Source organism: Rhopalosiphum padi, chromosome 1 (assembly GCF_020882245.1).
Source record: "Rhopalosiphum padi isolate XX-2018 chromosome 1, ASM2088224v1, whole genome shotgun sequence".
NCBI classification, from domain to species: Eukaryota; Metazoa; Arthropoda; class Insecta; order Hemiptera; family Aphididae; genus Rhopalosiphum; species Rhopalosiphum padi.
This window is the reverse complement of record NC_083597.1, coordinates 57207330-57229800: the sequence shown is the minus strand read 5'-3', so window position 1 is coordinate 57229800 and position 22471 is coordinate 57207330. Positions and strand designations below refer to the sequence as shown.

Genomic DNA, 22471 nt, shown 5'->3' with positions numbered 1-22471 from the left:
TGCTATAAAAACAGTTACAATCCAGGGATGCTTTTTTCATATCTGTCTAAGTACGCACAGAAAAACACAAAAGCTATGGTCTTGAATAATTGTACAGATCAAATTAAGAGTTTACCAATAAATTATATTAATACAGGTAAGTAGATAAAATGATAAATACCTATAATTTGATAATTAAAAAGATGGGAAAAGGGGTACCCCTTTTGTATTTTAGCAAGTCTGGACAAGTTAATGATTTTTTCAACTCGTTAAGTTAAGTTATTTTAAAATAATAAAGTTAAATTAACTTTGAAGAAAAATGACTTAACTTAGCTGCTTTAAGTTCAAATTTTCTAATTTGCAAAAATAAAAAATTGTAGACTCATAATATAGTTTATTAGATAGTTTTTCTTTACGCTCAAGAAAATTACTAAGGTAATTTAAAATGATTCATCAAAGTACCAACTACATGGTTATCAAAAAACCTACTTGTCTAAAATAAATCCTAAAATTCTAAATTCATACTCAACTCTTAATTTAGATATTTTTGAATAAAATTAACTTTAAGTTAACACGTTAATATTAAAATAAAAGTAAAAAAAAGTAACGAGTTAATTAATATAAATAACTAAATATTATATAATTATTAACTTAACGTTTTAACTTAATTTTAACTTTTAACTCGTTAATACCCAGCCTTGCATTTTAGTATAGTTTGCGATATTATAACGCTATTGAAGTAATTGATTTTATTATTATAGTACCTAACACAGTATTAAACTTAAACATTTTATAAATTTGTAACTACAAGTCTACAATAACTACATAAATTAATATTTTTGAACTGCTATTATAAAAACTGATGAGTAGGGCCCGGAACTTGATAAATTTGCATCTTTTTTTTTGTAATGCTTATATTTGAGGATCGTCTTTTTAGAAATTCGATTTATGTCACACAAAATACAATACCTATAGGCTATAGTACACATTTAGTTTAGAACTTTTTGCATTTTATTTCGTTTTTCTGGTCATCAAGTCCTAACTTATGAGTAACATTGTATTACATTTTCAAGATTTTTGAGTCAACGGATATTTATAGAAAAAAAAAATAAAAATTTTTTAAAACTTTAAATGCCTATAAAATATAAATAGTTTGATTTTTTTCAAGTTTTATTATCATGTTTAAAAAGTGTCATGCCTGATGAAGCTACACAGATTTGTTGGAATATTTTGAGCGCACATGTCCGAATTGCATGCCACCTCTTAGAGGGGTATGTCCAAATTACATGCTGTGTATTCACAAGTTTATTATTATTATGCACGATACGTCGATACTTATGTGCATGTCTTAAACTTGATTTTTCTAATTTAAAAAAAAAATCATGAAGAGAAACGCTTTATGATATGGTTGTTAGTACTTTGTTACAATTGATTAGTTTCTAGATTGGAATATTTTTATATCCGAATAATCATTTTACAAAACTATACCTATTGTAGTGTATTGTGGTCTATTTCACTGACATTACTATTATAATTATAGCTCCATTTCAACAGCATGTACATTTGCGATTTTTTTAATTTTGTTATATACATTATTTTGCGGATAATTTGCGTAAATAAACTGAGAAACTTAGCAGGTTTTAATAGTCAAAATAATAACATGTTTAAAAAAGATTAATAAAAAATAAAGTACCTACCTAATGAGTTTTTTTTAAATTTTGAGAAAAAATTGTTTGATTTGTAAAAATTATAATTTTAATAAGGTATACCTATTATAATATTATGAAAAATGTTTGTCAAGTGAATTTGAAAAGTCCGCCAGATTGTACAATTTTATTAGCATATCAACAATTTTTTTTGATTTTCTAAAAAACTATTCGTCCGCAAAAATTGAAAATTAGTACATAAATTTATGCAAATTATCCGCAAAATTATGGTATACTAAAAAGTGAAGTAATCGAATTTTTTTAATTTTTGCAACATTTCACCAGCATGTCAACCGTTTTTTTTGATTTGCTAAAAAACTACTAGTCCGCAAAATCACGCAAATTATCCGCAAAATAATGTATATAACAAAATTCAAAAAATCGCAAATGTACATGCTGTTGAAATGGAGCTTATAATTATATATATATTCCATATCGACATATTTTATTATTATAAACCATCATCTTTATTATTTTATAATATGTATTATTATTTATTTGAAATGCCATGTAAAAATGTAAAATACATTTACTTGATTATACCTTAAACTACAATCGTTTTATTTAATATTCACACTTTCACAGTGTCATATCCCCTAATTTTGTAAAATGTTTACTGGAATATAAAAATATTTCAATCTAGAAAGTAATCAGTTTCTAATGTTTCTATACATGCGTTAAAAAAAATAGAAAAATCAAAAATAAAGTTTAAGTTGTGCACTTAAGTGCATGATAAATAAAGATAAACTTGTAGGTACACGGCATGCAATTCAGGCAGACCCCACTAAGGGTTGGCATGCAATTTGAACATTCCAATTTATGTTTATTTTTTAGGCATTCATTCGGGTGCACCGCTTTAACAACGGAGATCGGACTAACAATTAAACAATGTATGTGTGGGATGGAATAATCGGTTTTCAAATTTAGTAAGTATTTATTATTAAGTATTAAAAATTAATTTATTCAATATAATTTGTTTAATTTTGATTTAAATCAACATTGATTACAAAGATGCGGCATGAAAATGAAGCATACGAAACTAAAGTCGTACAGCGTCAACTGGGTATACCATTGGACCACCACCGAAAAATGAAAGAATAAATATATTAAAATACCTTTGTGAAATTTTGACCGATTACCGACAGATTCTTGTGCACTCCGCACAAAGTCCTATGTATTCAAGATAAATGGAAAGGAGAATATTGTCGTATACTCCGATCGCTCGAAATATACAATTAAATGAACACACGAAATATTTAATAATGCAGTCGGGTCTCGATAATCCGAACACAGGCTAATCCGAAAGACGTGGTAATCCGAACGGGCTTGAGAATTATCTTATCGCTATAATAATATAATAATATAATAATATTTATAATAATAAATCAATATTTTAAATAGTAAGGTTCATAATTATATATTTATATTAATATTTTTATATATTCATTGTCTTTTGAAATTACGAGTTTTTACACGATTAATATAGATAAAAATAAAATTTCATACTTTAAATTACAATAAAATTGATGTTTTTTTTAAGCCATAGGTAATCCGAACAAATCGCTAATCCGAACGACCCCTTTCTCCAATCTCCTTCGGATTATCGAGACCCGACTGTACTTTATTTAACGCGCGGTGTTCAGACTGGTAATCGAGTCACACGATCACCACCATTAACCATCTCTTAGAGTTTTCATCCTCCTTACATATTAATTACATTATGTTTTGTCTGTCTTAACTTAGTTACCTTATTGACTAAGCATAAATTATATTATTGTTTTCTTACCTAGTTACAGTATGTTATATTAAATTGTTATAATTGTTATTTTAACCTACTTGTGCGTTTGTTTAACTTAATAGAAACAGTTGCGCAATTTTACTTATTACCTATGACCCTCTACTAATAGGCCAATAACATATGATTGTTTATTTAATCTAATTCTTAAATACTAACATTTCTTATTTAATTTAAAGCTTAATACAACAATATCAAGGCAAAAGGAATACGTGGAACCATGTGGTGAAGAACCACAATGGCACAATATGAGCTTTCAAGATCGGTACCGCGAAAAAATAACCACAGAAAAAATAACCCCATATGCGATTTTGTAAGATAAAATTGACTATTTGCTTAAAATTATTTACATTTTTATTTATTTATATATTATTGGTTATTTTATTATTTTATTATATTATTAATAACTAGGCGAGAAGTAACATTGGCAGATTAGGAAGTCCATATTTTAACAATACAAATATAAATATGGGATGACTTATAGATATTAAGATATACCATATCTTAAGAGGACGTTGCGCCCGCAATATATCTAGTGTGCTTTTATAATTTATTTAACTTTTATGTAAGAGCATAATCTGTTATAATCTGATTTTTACAATATTTTAATTTTTAGGTGAGTTATAAGTATGAAAAATATTTGAAAATGCTCATAATTCACTTAATAATTAAAATATTTTATAAAATATTCATATACACGTATTTATTAGAATATACATTTTAGTTTTGAATATTAGACAATTATTATTATTTAAAATCTTACAAAATCGCATATGGGGTTATTTTTTCTGTGGTTATTTTTTCGCGGGGTTATTTTTTCGGGGTTTTTTTTTCGGGGACTAAATTTCCGGGGTTATTTTTTCGGGGGTTATTTTTAGGCAAATCTTCAAGATCACATAGGTGATGTATGTTTGGCGATATTAATTTGGAGGTAAAGATTGTGAATATTTCTATTCGTTCATTCAAACATAAATTAAAGACCATTAAATCCGATAAATTTACTTACAATAGTTTTGACAATAAAAAAGGGTTGCCTATACTTGAAGACAAAATACATAACTTAGCTAACAGGCACTACTCTTTAGAGTGAGTATATATAATATTAATATATAAATGTAAATATATTATATGTATAATTTTTTTTTAAATAAATATTACCGAATTAAATAATTAGTTTTTTATTTTGTAAATATTTTTTCTGTAGATATTATATGTAAATACGTCGTGGTGGAGTGAAGAGTTTTACGCCAAGGTTTTAGTCATCATCAACTGGTTCTTTATCGCATATTTACGTTGAAACTAGTAGAACCGACCAGTGACAACGACGACTGTGTGGATCCATTACCTCCACTCCTGGCGTTGATTTTTTTCCAGTCACTTATGTGTCATCATACGCATCCAGTACGTTGCTTTTCCCGATGAGCTATGAGTCATCGTCCCCACTTCTGATTCTGTAAATCCCGATAGACAGTCGTGGCATACCGTCATTATAGTGTGCTGGGCGATGTATATTGAACCTAGGGAATTTCCATTCGATATAACGTGTTTATTGTTGTAAATATAATTATGAAGATGTTACTATTTAATGCGGTCAGGGAGTCGCCACCTGCCCATTCGCTCTTGTTTAGTTGTTTCAGTGTAGTGTCATTAATTGTCCGAATTTACAATTGTGTTAGACGAACAGTGCGTGTACGAGAAAGAATCGACATAATACGATGTACACTGAAGGTCTGCAGATGAAATGGAAAATGAACACCGACCATAGCCATTAGAACTCCAATACAAGTTGGACCTAAAAACAGTGTAGTCAAAGATGGAGGCGTCGAGAAATACACTAAGTGATAACCAGTTACGAGAAATGGAATGGTGTCGACTATTGATGGGCAGAGAGGCACAAATAAGACGATTACAAGAACAACTCGATCAAAAAGAACTCGATATCGAAAATAAGGTACGTGAAATCGAGAATAATTATAAAACCGAATCTGCGCTGTTGAAAGAAAAAATTGTCTCACTCCAAAATCGTGTGATCGAGCTGGAAAATTTGAATTTGACTAATGAGAATGTAAGTGAAACCGCCAATACCGGGTTAGAGCGGAACGTTGTCGAGAAAAAACGTGAAGACATAAAAGCTATATATGAAAAGAAACACGGTTTAGACAGATTGGAAATGTTGGTCGTGATGAAGCGCGGTAGTACTGACAATAATTTGAATAATTACCTGCAATATTATGGTTTTCGGCGCAAACTGAATGGCATGTTGATAGCCATCAACGACAAGATAAAAGTAGCGAGCGGCGATAGTGTTCAATTGTGGTTTGTTACGAATAACGCCATACAAGACTTTATAGACAGTAAGGAACATCTGAAAAAGAAGGCAAATGACACAACGGACGTAAAGTTGAAAATGCGCGCCAATCATATCAATGTGGTCGACATTCCGAACATGGTCCATTTCACTGTAGAAGGTTTTCAAGAGTTTGGTAAAATGATCGGCATGATCGAAATGAACCCCGAGTTTCTACAAACAATATTCAAATTATCACAGAACCCGGTGCAGATGGTGCAGTCAACGTCCGCGTCAGTCGTACGCAATCAAGAACCGGCCGAAGAGCTTAACAATTTGGATAATTTTATCACGCAGCAATCCGATAGAATGGTTCGAGATATATACCAGTTCGTGTTGAATGATTATAAAAACTTACTAAGATGTACAGAATAGGCGGGGCGTCAGTTTAGTTGCCCGAAAAATGATGAGAGAGAGAGAGAGAGAAAGTAGGATTGGCCAACTGTCAGATAAAAAAATCTTAATTATTTCTTATTTTTTTTAAAAATTAAAATTTTGAAAAGTTAAAGGTTATTTAAAAATGTTGTAATTTATAACTATTTCTAAACGATATAATTAACGTTGTATTGGGAATAATAGAAAAAAACTCATCGTCTTGTACTCAAAAATATTATCAACATTTAATTTTATTATAGATATATTTACTTTAGAACGAACCAAAATTGAAAACAAACTGTGCGCTGACATCCTCTTAATATTAAAATTGATAAAGAATAAATTATATTTTACATATATTTAAAAATTATATTATAGTATAAGTGTTGTTGAATCAAAAAATCTAACAATTTCCTGTTTTTGGAGGTTTTAATACTGAATATATTGATAGAAGTATATACTTGTAAAAACATAGGTGCTTTTAGGTGTTCATTTGGACTAGTAACCTGGCAAACCACACTAAAAAAATGCTAACAATAAGTTTAAAATAAATAATTTGTTAGTTTCAATATTTTATTTTTTCATAAAATAATAAAAAACAAATTACTTCGAGTCGATCTTGATTCATTTTGTTTGTTAGAACATATTTAAATTTAACTTCGTCGAAAAGGTACCTAGTTACTTAGTTCTCTTTGACTTTATACTTTATACTATCCCGTTATCTTTCAGTCTTCAGATGTACTTTTTGTAATAAACTCATCAATAAAGTTAGTTTCTCAATCATCAAGCCAAGTATGAGTGGTCTTTAAAACCTTTGTACCCATAGTTATATAAATGTATAAAAATTTAAAATTTAAAATAATAAATTAATTTACATCAAAATCATTACTTCCTTTTCTTATGCCTTCAACGTATACTTCCTATTAAGAACATCAAGAGCTGAATTTAGTATATTTGTAAACTTTTCTGTTTCATTCATGTCCTTGAGTTCATTTTTTACATGATTTCTATAAAACCTAATTCCTTTTGCCTCAGATTCACTGAATATCTTTAACAGAATGGGCAAGGGCAAATAGGGCAATCTCAATTTTTATTTTTGAAAGTTATATTTAGGTATTAATTACTAAATAATATAGATACAAAAATGCTTATAATAATAATAATAATTATTATTATTATTATTAAACATAAGTTTATTGTTTAAAAATGTAAAATTATGAAATATACAATATTTATTAAAAAAGTATTATGTAGGTATTTAGTTGGTACGGGGCTTTTAAATATGCGTATTAACTCAAGTAAATTCAAGTAATGATAACATATTAACACAGTTCATACATAAATATACGTTATGTTTATAGTTTATACGTATGTATATATTTATAAATCCTGTGCATAGTACCTACATAATAACGATTTTCGATTTCCAATGATTACCAAACTGATGGTAGCATAAATCAACTAAAGACGTTCAATGCAATACGATTGCAGTTGCTGCCTTATTCGTTGCACATGTCGATTTGTACGTTTACGTGTAATCATTGAAATATTTTAATTAGGTACTTAAAGCCCCCTCCCCCGTCTTGTATCTGGGCCTGCTGAGAGTATTCAGCTGCTATCAAAATTTGCGCGTTGCTGTTGTCGGTGGCGGCAATAATGACGGGGCTGGGCGGATATATCATAGAACATATAATATTATAATCTACGGTTGTTTACTGGTATATATTGTTTAAATATATATTACATGTGCGATATAGTTGTAGCACATGGTTAGTGGTTACATGCCTAAAATTCAGATTTACGAATTCAAAAAACAATAATAATAACATGTTTTAAACAATAAAAATAAAAACTTATTGTATGTTAATACAGGTAGAAACTGATGGAGGTCAATGGTGCAATTGAAGGTTGCAATTTTTTATAAACCATAACATATTTTATAAAAATGTTCAAATTAAAGTTAAACCCCATATGGAAATATATTCCTAAAACACATTTTGCACAAAATATTCTTTAACCTTGAAATATGCTTTTTTAGGTGCTAAAATTGTTTAAATATCAGTTCGTAAGAAAATTAAATTCCGAGAAAACTTGTTCAATTTAAGCCGCATACTCTCAGTAAAAATAATGTGTAAAAACATAAAAATCCAGTCTCTAATCATAAGTTATAAGTCTATTAATTATAAACAACCCTTATAATTCATAATATAATAATTTCAATAACCCGATGAATAATTTAAACTCCCCGTGAACACGATGAGTACCCATGTTTGGCATGTTGATGTATTATAAATTTAGACTATTCTACGATACGAGTATTATATACTGTTAATAATCAAATCATTATATCGTATAAAATAAACACTCCGTACACGCGTGTTTTTTGTCGATATTAAACTTGAAAGCCATAAACATTAAATAATAAAACGTTATTTTCATATACACGACGTGATTATATTATAGGTGTTATAAATAATATGCGCTAAGAATAATTTTTTAATAGTTGGTAAACAAACTTATATTACTATATTAGGACTATTAGATATAGGTATTGCCTATATTTGATAAAATATTATTTGCTATTGTTACGTTTAGGTATATTTTTATACTATTGGTATATTAAATAAACATTTATAACTATTAAACATTTAAAGTTAAGGTTAGCGGAGTAGTAGACAGACTTTTGTAGGGGTATATTCGTACTACTCGACTCCACTAACCTTAAGTCTTAACTTTAAATACTTATATAACTCATAAACTACTGCTTACTAGTCTAAATTTAGATCGTTATGTATCGAAAGTCGAAACACTCCGAAAAATATCGTGCTTCGAAATATGCATATTTAAATCCATGGATTTAAAAATGTATGTTGTCGTTCCAAAAAAGTTATGACAGAAAAAATATGTTGTTTTAGTTCAAGTATAAATTATGTAAGAAAAATATTTTTAAAAACTTCAATAAATTCTGAAATAATGAGTGGCTCGTGACAAAGGAGTCACCTATAGCTGGTCTTCCAGTGTTCGTGTTCTGTTCTATGATACGAGCAATGTTACGCGCAGCAAAATATACGACGAATAAACTTTTTATCTGCTTCCAAAATGAACGGTGTCTAAACTCTTAATTTAAGAGTGATTACCGCGGATAACTTAACCTAAACTAACCTAACCTGAACTTTCTAAGCTACCTGTATTTGCAAATCTGCCAAACCTTGCATTGGAGTGATATCAATTGCACAAGACAAGTATTGCAATGTTTGGCATTGAATTCCACCGTTCACTTAGTGAACCGCTGATATCATGGATCGTCACATCCGGCTTGGTCGTACATTTATTTGGTTTCGCAGATACCTGCAGCATCGGTGATGAGGGTGACCGCGAATGGATTTCAACAGTTGCAGTTCGTAAATGCCGTGTATAGGTCAACATAATCTAACCTAATCTATGAACACTGCTGCAAGAGATTGTGAAAATAAAAACGTGCATCGTACATGTTACCATATTTTATAATTCAAAAGCTAATAGATGCATTGTTAGCATGAATCACTAATAATAGTATACATTTTAATATTTCAACTTTCAAGATATGTTTTAGTTTCTTAGCGAATCCGGAATATGTATTGATTTTACATACGATGGGTGTTTTTTTTCTATCACTTTTTAGGGTACCTAGTAAAAATGCTTTGATTATAAACTTTGGGGATAGTTTTTGACAACAAATTAAAAGTGAAAATTTTCGAGTTTTTTTCTTAATAATCAGGAAAAACAAAAATTAAATTAAGGAAAAATTATAAACTTTATGCTAAACCAATTTTTCCACGAAAATAATTTCTTTATTTAGTTATAATTCAAACGAATAAACATAGAAACTTGAAATATGTATCCATTATACTCGTATTTTTTAATATTTCGACTATTTTGTGCATTCGTAGAAATTGAAATTTTCGATTCTTCTTTTTGGAGTTTTTTGTCAATACATTTTAATAAAAATTGCTACTTAGTCAAAAATCTTGAAAATTTAATATCAATAAGGTACCTTATAATTTTTTAACCTATATTAAAAAAAATTCTTCCGGAGTCAAATTAATTTTCTATGAAAGTTTTAAGTTTTTAAAACGCTTACAACATTGCATATGCACCTGTAAAATAATTATTTATTTTCAAACAATTTTTGTTATTTTGTTGTAATTCAAAAACGAATAACCAAAAATACTTAAAATATTTAACACATTTTTATATTTATTATTTTCTATATATGGTAACATTTTAAAACAATTTTAGATGTTTTGGAATTTTTTATATTATTGCTATTGAAATTATTTAATTTGAGCTTTAAAAATGAATACAGAATCCCACATAGGTATAGGTAAGTTATTCTTATATCTGCATAAAAATATTGACAATTTTTTTTGTATGCATTTGAAATTACGAGTATAACTTTGTTGAAATTCGTCAAAATCACAAAAATTAGCAAACTATTTTGTAATTAGAAATTCATAAAAATATTTTTACTGCATATAATTAATAGTAAATTATTGAGATTTAATAGTAGTTTATTTTTAACCTCTAGTTAGGTATCCTCTAAGACTATGTTTATGCTTAGTAGTATCTATTTACCACTTTATAAATCGTTTGTCGTAGTAACTAACTCATGCAATAGCTAATAATAGAAAGTTTAAAATGTCACTCCATTTGAAATAGAAAATGTTGAGATTTACTCATGCATATTACAAATAGGTAGTGTTTATGATACTATACGATTGAGAACGTTTCGTCTTTTTTAGCGCACAATTGAGAACGCTCGAAATGAAACAATAATGAAATAATCACTGACCTCAAAAAACAGTACTATTGAGAACGAAATTCAGGGCATTGTTACGATATTATATAAGTGATATGAATGTATTTCATGTTCAAAGTTAAAAACTCATGTCAAAACTCAATTATAAATTTATAAGACAACATACATGAAAATATAGATAAAAAAATTGAGTTATATTTCAATTCTCTGACACTATATTTTCGGCAATGTAGCACGAAATTATAAAAACTAAGCGTTTTCAATCGTAGTCTCAAAAAGGTATTGACGATTTATTACAGGGCTTATTATATAAGAATTGTAATCAACTACGCACTTTGTTTAAATAAGCTTATCAAAATATAAATATGATCTCGAAACATAATATCAGATATTAAGGATATTATAGTTAAAAAATAATTACAATTTTAGCTTTTGGGTGAAATAATTTCAAATTTAACCTATTAATAACTAATAAGAAATAAAATAATAAAATTCACGTTTCGCATTTAAATAGGTACCTATTTCATTTTAATTGATGTCTATTTTTTTTTTGTCGTAATTAACATAAACCACACGATGTTAGAACGTTCTTTTTTTCAGTTTGATCTTTTTTCACCTTCAAATTTTCTTTTTGAAACTCCTATAAAAACCCCATTAAACCATTCTTGTACTTTAATTTTAGCAGATGAGTTTTTAATGCAAATTTCATTTTTGTTTAACTATATCTATATTGCTGGTCTTGGGTCTCAATTTTGAAGAGCGGGCATGTTAAAATTAATAAAAAGATATTCATTTTCCGTTTTTAGTGTTTCTACTTACAAACTGACGGTTTATTGATTTATATTAAAATTGCTTTTACTTATTAATCGTTCAACGTCAGCGCTGTGACTAATACAAACAAGTAAAATAGTAATATTTTTGAACTTATTGGATCCATATAAATGTTGCACTAATTTAGGCAATGTCATTTGTTATATTTCTCCTAATCTATTATATTCTATTAAATCTGTATACTCCATATTTAGATACACTAAATTTAAATCATTACCTAAAACGACAAATGCTAATATTTATAATCTTAGCATTATAAATTACAATCAAGGTTAGCAGGTTAGCTACAGGTTTAATAGAACTAATAAAATATTCATCAATATAGGCTCTTGTCTACGATTTCTAATAATTCAATTTTTTTAAATTTAAAAACACATTATTAATATATTAATAAGAACTAATTACGTTAAAATTGATTATCTGCAAGTACGCATCTTGCTTTTCCAAATTCGCAAAATAAGCCAAGTGCGCTTTAGAATAAGCCCTGGATGATAACGTCATCCGTTCTCAGTTAGTATTTCTACTTAAATTACAGTATACCCTCTATTTATCATATTTTTAAATAACCTTTTTATAGTCTAATGTCTAAAGTATTAAATATTACCTGTATTTTATTTTTAATATATATATATAAATATATGCAAATACAATATATCATATATATATATATATATATATATGTATATATGAAACTTCATGGAAGATGCTTAAAAAATATTGCAAAATCAATAGGTGAACTCTTAAGTATAATAATTAAAAAAAATTATAATCATATATAATTTAATAAAGATGCATAAAAAGTAACTTCTTATGCATAAAAGTATATAATATAATCGTAACTACAATGTATTATTTATATGAATACATTTTAACATTGTTAATGAATAAAATAAAACATATAAATTAACAATTAGATATGTATGTTATACATAAGTACGTCAAGTCCAAAATAAATTAAAACATTTAATTTCTATTTGGTTTTATAACCATGTAAGTAATTAAAAATAAAAAAACTATTACGAGTATTCCAAAACCGTTCAAAATTAAAGACTCAATTGAATATGTTCTGTAATCTTTTGCTCTGAAACAAAAACATTATACACGTATAATATTTTATTTCACATATTATTATGTAAAAAAAAACATTAAAAAAAATATCACGTCATTGGGCAATAATTTAATAATTTATATTTATATAATATTATAATAATATATTATGTAGGAGTTTTAGGACACTACAGTAGCGGATTTAATTTGTTTTCTGAGGTGGGAGGGGGCAATATCCTTTTGGTCCAAAAATTCACTCTGAACTTCTATATAGATTTGTGAATTATTATTTATAAGTAGCTTATGATGTCTAGATTCTAGAGCCCCTATGCTCCCCCCCTAAACGCTGCACCTAGGAAATAGGACGTATGTTTATTATTATATTAATAGGATAATATTGATAGTATTTTGTATCATTGTACCTATGTATATTTTTATTATTATATAATAGGTGGAAATTATTTTGATCAACAATAGTTTATTCAAATTTTAAACCTCAAAGATCAGTAATAATAAACACCTATAATCACCGACCACTGTCGACTACGACTTAAAATAGTGGTATCTTGATTGTACTGCCATAGATATTTAAATTATAGATTATGTGTATCTATCTATGTTATCTCCAGCGGTCTACACTTTATCATAAAAACAGAATTATTTAGTAACGATTAAGTCCATGAAGAAAACTTAAAAACAATTTGTCTATAAGTTTATACATAAAAAATTTTTTAATAGTTATGCGTGAATACGTCGCATAAAAAAATATTCTAAAATTAAACTAGATAACTACTGTAAAATTACTAAGTTATAGGTAGGTAGGTATATAATATATAAAGTTATAAGTACCTATATGGCTATATATTGTAAATCATAGAGATTCAATGTAGAATTTATTTTTAGAGGAGATTCATAATTAAGCAATTTTATGTTATCACATTTATTTCTAAAAATATTAACTATCAAGTAGTCGATCTCAATTAGATGTTTAATATTTTATTATTCTTTAAAATTATATTATAGTTATAAAATATATATTATTAATTTAACTACTGAATTTTATTGAAACATTCTATACATTTTTAAAATAATACTTATGAGATATTACACATAAGTAAATACAACGAGATAAAACAATAACAGGAATTTTCATATTATAAGACAATAATAATTTAGTTAAGTTGCTTATCTCATTTTTCAATGTCAACGTGAAAAAATCCTAAAATATCTTTCAACCGTATTACTGGCCAACTCCACAATTGGTTATCAAGTTGCCTAAGTTAAAAAAGAATAAATATTTTTTTAATACTACAAGTAATAAATTCATTTAGATTTGAGACTAAAAATAAAAAAAAATGATAGCTTCTTCAAAAATTGCAGAATAATTACCATCGTTTAATTTAAATACATTAAATGTATGAAAAATGTTCACAATACGATACATATTTATATGTGCAATAGATACAACCCTCTTAACTAGAACTCCGTTATAAATTAATTACGTTAAAAAAATTACATAATAGGTATTTATACATTTTTTAAATTCTAGATAAGTAGTTGTATAAAAAATAGTTAGATAATTCGCAGAGGTAAGAAATAAAAAAACTTATTAAACACATAACAAAAGCGTTATCGTTCATGATACGACAACAATAATGCAAACAATTGATTATCAGTAAATATATATTACTGTTATATAGGTATGTTCCGTTGTGTTGGTTTTATTTTATATTATTTTGTTTTTCTTTACGTTCTCGGTACTTGGACCACAGAACAATAAGAACAATATACTGTATACTTACTCGATAGTGTGATAGAGTAGTGTGTGCAAGTCACAATTGATTATTAATATGATCATCTGATCACGGTTTTTTTACATTTTAAAATTTTAAATTTCTATTAGATATTATAAATACCAGTATATTATTACGTGGTAGGTTAGGTGGATTTATATGTAAGCATTCACCCCAATGTGCGAGTATACGGTATCCCAACTTGTAACACACTGTCGATAACAATTTAATAGTCCTATATAGAGTTGTATTTTTATGGTTTTATGTATTTGTTGATAGTGTATAATGCAGTTAAATGGGAGTAAGATATATTTACGATTCATGATACAGAATTCATAGAAACAATTTTATTTTGCATAAAATAGCATATTTTAGGGATTAGACGATATTCAACACGTTAGAGAATATTTGAGAATAAAAACAATATTTTTATTTTTGTAAATATTTTTCCGAAGAAAATAATTAATAATTATATTATACATTATTTGTATGTACCATTTATGCACCAATTCATTTTTATTGCAAACAAAATATAATAAAATAAATTTAAACTGTTATTGTAAAACAAATTAGTTAAATATATTTAAACTGAATAATTTTATATTTCCTATTTTTAATTGCATAAAAACATCATATTTAAAAGATTTTAAGAGAATATATAAATCTAACATATCGTATTAGTAAATTCCCTACACATTGACTATAGATTACATCTACTCAAAAACTACTCAAGACAAAGAAACCAGCAAATGGGCCATTTATTATATAACTATTAATTTATAACATATGCATTTAAATATCGCATAAGACAACATCCAAGGAATTATGCCTCATAAGGAAAGTTATGATGAAAAGTTCCAAGTGGAGGGCGAAGGTCTGGCGCAGTGAAAAGAGATTTGGCAAGAATAGATGCTACTTTTAACATCAGTATTATGTCAACGAATAGCGTGGAATAGAGATCGGTGGAGGGGGATCGTAGAAGCGGTAGGTAAATGACCTTACTGTCCCGACTCGTAATAAGCCAAAGAAGAAGATACGACAAACCCAAATCTCAAGTCCGCCAGTGATTACAATATACATAGTAGTACAACGTCATTTTATACTCACAACGTCTTCATGGCGTGATGGTTGACTCCGGCAACGAGGCAGATGGTCGATACGATGGTGGTGTACAGGCTGAACATCTTGCCCAGCGGTAACCCTATGCTGTGCAGACATGGCATCATGAACGTGGCGGCGGCAGTCAGCCATTGGACTGTGAACATGGCGGCCGCCAACACGCCGGTCCAAGAGTGTACGGAGTATAAATGGCCCTCGTAGAAGGCGCTACCCATGGGCTTGCCCGTCTCCTTGTGCACGTACATGGCGCACAGCCCCAACGCTGACACGAGGTACGCGAACGTGTGCAACATGACGTACGGTAGCGACACTTTTGATTTGTGGGATTTTATCATGAAAATCGCTGCAAACAGTCGCGTAATATAATATTATAATAATATTACGTGCACTTTCTGTCTATATGATGGTATATGATTTATTGCGATACATAATATGCGATGTAATGACTAGTTGTTGTATTTGTACTAAATAATCGGCGTTTTGTTAGCATTCACAAAATAAACAAAAAACTCGTTGAAATTTCCCAAGATTCGTCTAGAATATCCCAAATAATAATTGTTTTGTCTGGTAGTTTGTTGATATTATGCGCGGAACTTAAGTACGCCCCTACTCCCATCCCGAATCGAAAGTAATCGAATTCAAACATTTCAATCTGACAGACAGTTATTGCAACGCTTAACTCGTAAAAATTAACATTACGTTTTTCTTTTATACAATTATTAACGCGATAAATTGTTATTTTGGATTACAATATATTAACGGCTGACCGATCAATGCGAAACACTTACAGTTGGCATAGAGGTATATGAATCCAACTGTGGTAAGCGAGTAATGCCAATTGGAAAATTGATTTTTAGTAATCGACGTTGAATTACTGCGGGGAGAAACGTCGAAATATCCTTGTTGATATACGACTGATCGACAAACAATCGTGGCAACGCACGTAAGTCCAACGGCTTGAAATATCGTCCAAAAACATAAGCCAGTGCCGTCTTTTTCGACGTTTCGTTCTGGAATTACAAAAGACACACGATACCTGATCATTAAATTTTGTTCTTGTAAAATAGAAATTAACTAATTAAGTGTGACTTCGTCTTCTATGTATAATATGCACGCCTGTCACACATGTAATATTTTAATATTTTCAATGTTGAAATGAAATATTAATATTCCTATGGGATCATGGGGATAAATACATTTAGAGGTTTAAATATTTATATATTGTTTCAATGATTGAAAACCGACTTACAAATAATAATAAGAAGTGTAATAATATGTCCTTTACCATAATTATGTATCGCTGGGTGAGTTTGAGAAGATTGATAGCCATCTGAAATCAAATACTAAATATTTAAAAATTATCAAACATTTTAAGACTAAGATTTCAATATCGGTCTACATTCTTAATAAAAACAATATTATATTAGGTATGTAACTGTTGTTCATATGGTTATAATTATTATAATTTAATTACTATTAAATATTTACATTAGAATTTTACTAACTGTTTTTCTCTACAGACATTGCGAAAATTTTAACACATATTTCCTGCAGGGACGTACACAGGGGCGTGTTTTGGATGTCCAAACACCCCCAGAAATATACTTGGGGTTTTGCATGGTGATTTAATTATTCAATTTTAATGTACATCGCATTTTATTAGACACGAATTAATAAACTCATTAGGATATAATATGGACATTCTTAATTCTCGTTTCTTCTAAACAGCTACTGTTTACGAGTACCTACGCAATTCCCAAACAGCCTTTTTCCGCCTATGATTCCGTGTACCTATACATTATTTAGCTAGATAAATTTGTCACATAATCTATTTAATAAAATATTATGTACTTACTACTTATGTACAAAATTGTATAGTTTTATAAGTACAGCTGTACAAGTAAACAACTAATATGGCATTTATTAAATATATAATTTACAAATTTCAGAATTGGTCGTATTCATAATATTTTCGATACCTAGAATCAACATTCAAACAAGATCTAATTATTAACTCACAATTCCTTTCCTAATTACGGGGATGGGACTAAACAAATGATTATTGTTGATTTGCTTAAACATTTTAGTTATTTTACTGACTACATCGAATACATAAATACACTATAAGTCTATAAAGATTTGACATTGGCCACAAGTTTTCAAGGCATGCGGGGATATAGGTGATATTTATGGTGTGTTAAAAATATGTGTGGTTAAATTTAATTTAATCTAATTGACATTCAATTCAATTCCAATTAGTTTGTTGGTAGATGGGTGTAAAATACTGTAATTATTGTCAAACCTTTTTATGGTAGTTCGTCGCATAGCTAGCTTACGTGGATAACGGTATAGTGAATGACTGTAGGTATATCTACTTGAAAAGAGTGCGTTTGTGTGACAAATTTATACATACATACCATTTTCTTTTATACGATATATCACAATTGATATAATTGCAGAGACGTGAACCACGAATGTTATTTACACTAATAATATACTTAATACCCTACCTACCTAAACCTAATAGTAACAACTGACAACAGGTATACTATAAAAACAATCATACTATATCGGTTTATCAGCTTGTCTATTTACATAGGTATAAGTATCATAATTTATAATTTATCTTACATGGTTTTGAAAATAATAATAGTCAATGGACCACGGCCCCCTATTTTATATTTATTAATATACAATATTTATCTAAGAACTAATTTTATTAATTTATATAATTTTTACTACCAGTTACAGTCATTACAGGCTTAAGAATGACAACCAAATTATCTTATAAATGCCTACAAAAGATAAAAAAAAAGAAAGTGTTGCTTCATAATTAGTGGTGGTTTACATTTATTTTTGTAGGTTAAAAACGTATCGGTAAAATTTACATGCACCCGAAAAAAGAACTAACAGGTTTTAGTTCTAAACAGTGGCGTACACACGGGGGGGGGTGTTCAAACCCCCCCTTTAACTTTTTAAATATACTAATATCTATACGAAAATGATTAAAATTGTAAATAATTTATTTTTGTAACATATTTGTAGAAAAATAAAAATCAAAGATAACCGTCACTGCCGAAATTATAATTAGAACTGATAATATAATTATTATTTTGTCTTGCTTATACCTACGGGCTACGGGTACGTATAATACGACATTACGTTTTGCTATTTCGCCGTTATAATGCGTTTTACTTTATAGTCTATACCATCGTGTTGTTATTTGTTAATAAAATTAAAAATGTCCAATAAACGGCAGTTGACGTTGGACAATTTCATGTCATCAACATCAACTTCTAAAAAGACTACAAACGCCCAAAGCAGTGAGTATTACTTAAATATTTAGTATATACATTTTTCAAACAAAAGTTTTATGTTGTTATGTGGTACACATTTAACCTGTGAAGAAGTCATCGATGAGTTGGCAAAAAGACCAAGAAAACTAGATCTTGTACTGTAAAAATTAAATAATGGTTTGATAAATATATATGTGTGTGTAATTTTTAATATAACCCCCCCCCACAATTGAAAATATCTGTGTACGCCACTGGTTCTAAATGCCATATGTCTTTTTTTTAACTTTCAGTGGCGGCTACCCTATGAACCAGATGTTGCTTAAGGCATACATATAAAACTTGGCAGGTGTGTGGGAGAGGTTAGCTTGATTAATAATTATTTATCTTATAATGGTTTATTATAATGCAAAATAATTCTAAAAAAATTTAATGACTATAATGAATTTACTAATTATATGAATCATGCATAGCATTGCCCAAAACAAACTGAATGCTCATTGCTCATAGATATATATATTTTTAAAATTTCCATTTGAGTAGTTTTAACCATTGATAACTATTTTACTGTAAGTGAAAAATTCCCCAAGGAACCCCTCTTTAAAATGTAATTGGCTACGAGGTGCACACCTTTGGATTACCTATACACCAATTTCAAAAGGACATGAATCAATGAATGTGAATAATGTGATTATTGTGATTAACTTGGATGCGGATTATTAACACACTCACAGACATTACCTTTTATTAATATAAATAATTATTAATTTAATAAAAATTTAAGAATAGCATATAAAGAGCCAAAATTATTTGAAAATTATTTTATTTATGGTAATTACTAATATGCATAAAAAATAATATATTCGGTGTAATAATCTCTAACAGTTAGATATTCATTTTTGATTTCGATACAAAAAAATATCTATTTTATCAAAAACTGATTTTGCGTAGAAATTCCTGTTTTTCCCAAATTGTTTTGTTTTTTTTGGATTGTATTTAAAACTTAAGTAGGTAGGACCTCAAAAATATACTCAGCAGCTCATTTTAATGTTTAGGATAGGCGCCTAGGTATGTAAACATTTAATCTTCATTTCTATGAATCATTATTAACTGCTATTACAATTTATGGCATAAATTACAAACCAAAAAATACGATAACGTGTAACTTTGAAATTTTAAATTCTGATTTATCTATTTACACGTTACAGGTCCCAGCTAATTATATATAATCATAAAACCATAATATTAAATCTACATTTATTGTCAGTGTTTCATATGTTTGCAATTTAAAACATTCAATCATTCAAATCTTTCAGAAAAAAAAATTAAACATAAATCACATATCACTGTAGTACATGACGAGTGTGTGATTTGGATTCAGGCGAAAAAGTGTATTTTAAAGAATACTTCTATTTCATATTCAGAAAACGTATTTAATTAACGAGTAAAGTTATTTAGAATATAAATACAAATATTTGGATGGTTTTCTAAAAGTATACTATCTAGAAGTGATATCGAAATACATATTTTTATTTGTTTAAAAAATAAGCCCAATCTTCTAGAGGTTTACGATAATTTATGCTACCCATGTATAATGTTTATAATAGTTGGATAAAAAAATTATCTTGAATGTCGGACGGTCACGAATGTTTTATTTTTACTATGAAAAATACTTTTCGACTAAAACAAAATTTGAAAGATATTCTTTGGAATTACGAACGTGTGTTTTTTATTATGCGTTTAAATAGGATAACGAATATTGGGTATATTCTATTGTAACGTTCAGACTTCAGACGTCCTCTATAAGATATTATAGAAATCATTTGTCTTTCTTTTTAAACACTGAACAAGGTTAAACTTATTTTTATACACTGTAAATAGAATAGTGTTTTGATTATTGTAGCACATTAGCACAAGTACGTATAAATGACGAAACAAAATGGAGTAGAAAGAGTAATAAAATTAGGTACAAATATATCATGGATATAGATATGCTATAGGACTATAATAATACTATAAATAATTAGATTTCATTTCAAGTGCCTACATCGATGAGGAAAAAAACACAGCTACCACTTGACCCCTCATACCTACAACATGTTATTTAAATATAATATATATGCTACAGAGAAACTAATAAAAAACGATCACTCGCCGAGGTGTTCGAAATTTTTAATATTTAACACGCGATCACGTACTTGCCGTTGGGTTCCCCGAACGTTTGACTGCGTTGCTGTTGGTGATGATTTGCTCGACTATGGAGTTGCCGACGTCGTCCAAATCCAACACCTCCGTGTCATCTGCATACGATAAAAATACATAGTAAAAAAATATAAATCGAATTCCGCGGGATTGGCACATGTATATCCGCTTACAGGAGTAATCCGTATACTATACGGCATGGGTCACCAAATGGCGGCCCGCGAACACATTTTATCCGGCCCACAGACAAATAATAAATAACACATATTACGACAACATTATATGTGTTATTATTTTTGATAAATATTATTGGTTTTTAAACAATGTAAATATGTACTTAGAATTTTGATGGCCCGTGAAAAATTTTCAGATCCCTGATGTGGCACTTCAAAAATATTAATTGGGGACCCCTGCTATACGGTATAGCAGGGATGGGCAACTCAATGCTACTAGAGGGGCAATTTTTTGAAAGTGAAAATCCAGCGGGCCAGAGTACATCGAAGGCAAAAACAAAAAAAAAAGATCAATACAATTGACAATTATAGTTCAATATTAGATAAGAATTCATGTCTACGTTTTATAATGAAAATCATGTCGGTTTTATAAATATAATAAAATACAAATACAAATAAAAATATAAAATCCTAACATTTTATATTTTTATAAAGTAATTTGAAATGTAGTACTGGCCATCGGGTCAGTTAAAAATGGTACGCGTGCCGCCAGTTGCCCATCCCTGCTAAACTGGGTACCCATTCGATCGTAATTATATTATTTTAGGTACATCGGCGTCGCCGTTACCTTTGACGGAGCTGGTCGTGCTGCCGACTGTCTGCAAAGCGTACATGGCTGCGGTCGGTAAATGCTGCGTTCACAGTTTTGTCACAGTACAACTTCTACGGACTTTTGCGTTTACGTGATATAAATTATAATATTATTAATTAATTACAAATTACAATGTATAAAATATATATAAGAGATATAGGAAATAGGTATACTGTAGCGCATAACCTTAAAGCGACTGCTGATTTCCAACCGACGACGACGAGTGGATTTCGTGTCGTACCTGTTGTAGTCGTTATCTCGAGAGCCTCACTCATCGTTTTGTACGCTTACGGCTATTGGAGGTATTCGCGTATCTCTCGCACAGCCGCCGAACGAGCTCGCTCGCGGCTATAATATCACG

At 28.8% G+C, this 22471-nt stretch overlaps 1 protein-coding gene and 1 long non-coding RNA gene across 2 annotated transcripts; one reads left to right on the top strand and one right to left on the bottom strand.

Moving 5' to 3' along the window:
* Positions 1-12594: 12594 nt before the first annotated feature.
* Positions 12595-22229, bottom strand: LOC132917460 (lysosomal membrane ascorbate-dependent ferrireductase CYB561A3-like). The gene is made up of 6 exons (XM_060978209.1): positions 22087-22229; positions 21282-21383; positions 17076-17120; positions 16579-16800; positions 15779-16133; positions 12595-12912 (listed from the first exon to the last, which is right to left on the bottom strand). The coding sequence occupies exons 1-6, from the start codon at positions 22130-22132 to the stop codon at positions 12795-12797; spliced, it is 888 nt and encodes a 295-aa protein (XP_060834192.1). The 5' UTR covers positions 22133-22229; the 3' UTR covers positions 12595-12794.
* On the top strand, positions 18829-22252 carry LOC132917461 (uncharacterized). The gene is made up of 2 exons (XR_009660284.1): positions 18829-19113; positions 22066-22252. It is a non-coding gene; the product is annotated as an uncharacterized LOC132917461 (long non-coding RNA).
* Positions 22253-22471: the final 219 nt, after the last annotated feature.

Bases quoted from the DNA above. Each gene is read 5' to 3' on its own strand.
- LOC132917460 (XM_060978209.1), bottom strand. From the start codon at position 22,132: ATGTACGCTTTGCAGACAGTCGGCAGCACGACCAGCTCCGTCAAAG. The intron at 17,121-21,281 runs GTACGTGATCGC...ATTTGATTTCAG, and splicing joins TTCGGGGAACCCAACGGCAA to ATGGCTATCAATCTTCTCAA. The intron at 16,134-16,578 runs GTAAGTGTTTCG...GACTGTTTGCAG, and splicing joins CATATACCTCTATGCCAACT to CGATTTTCATGATAAAATCC.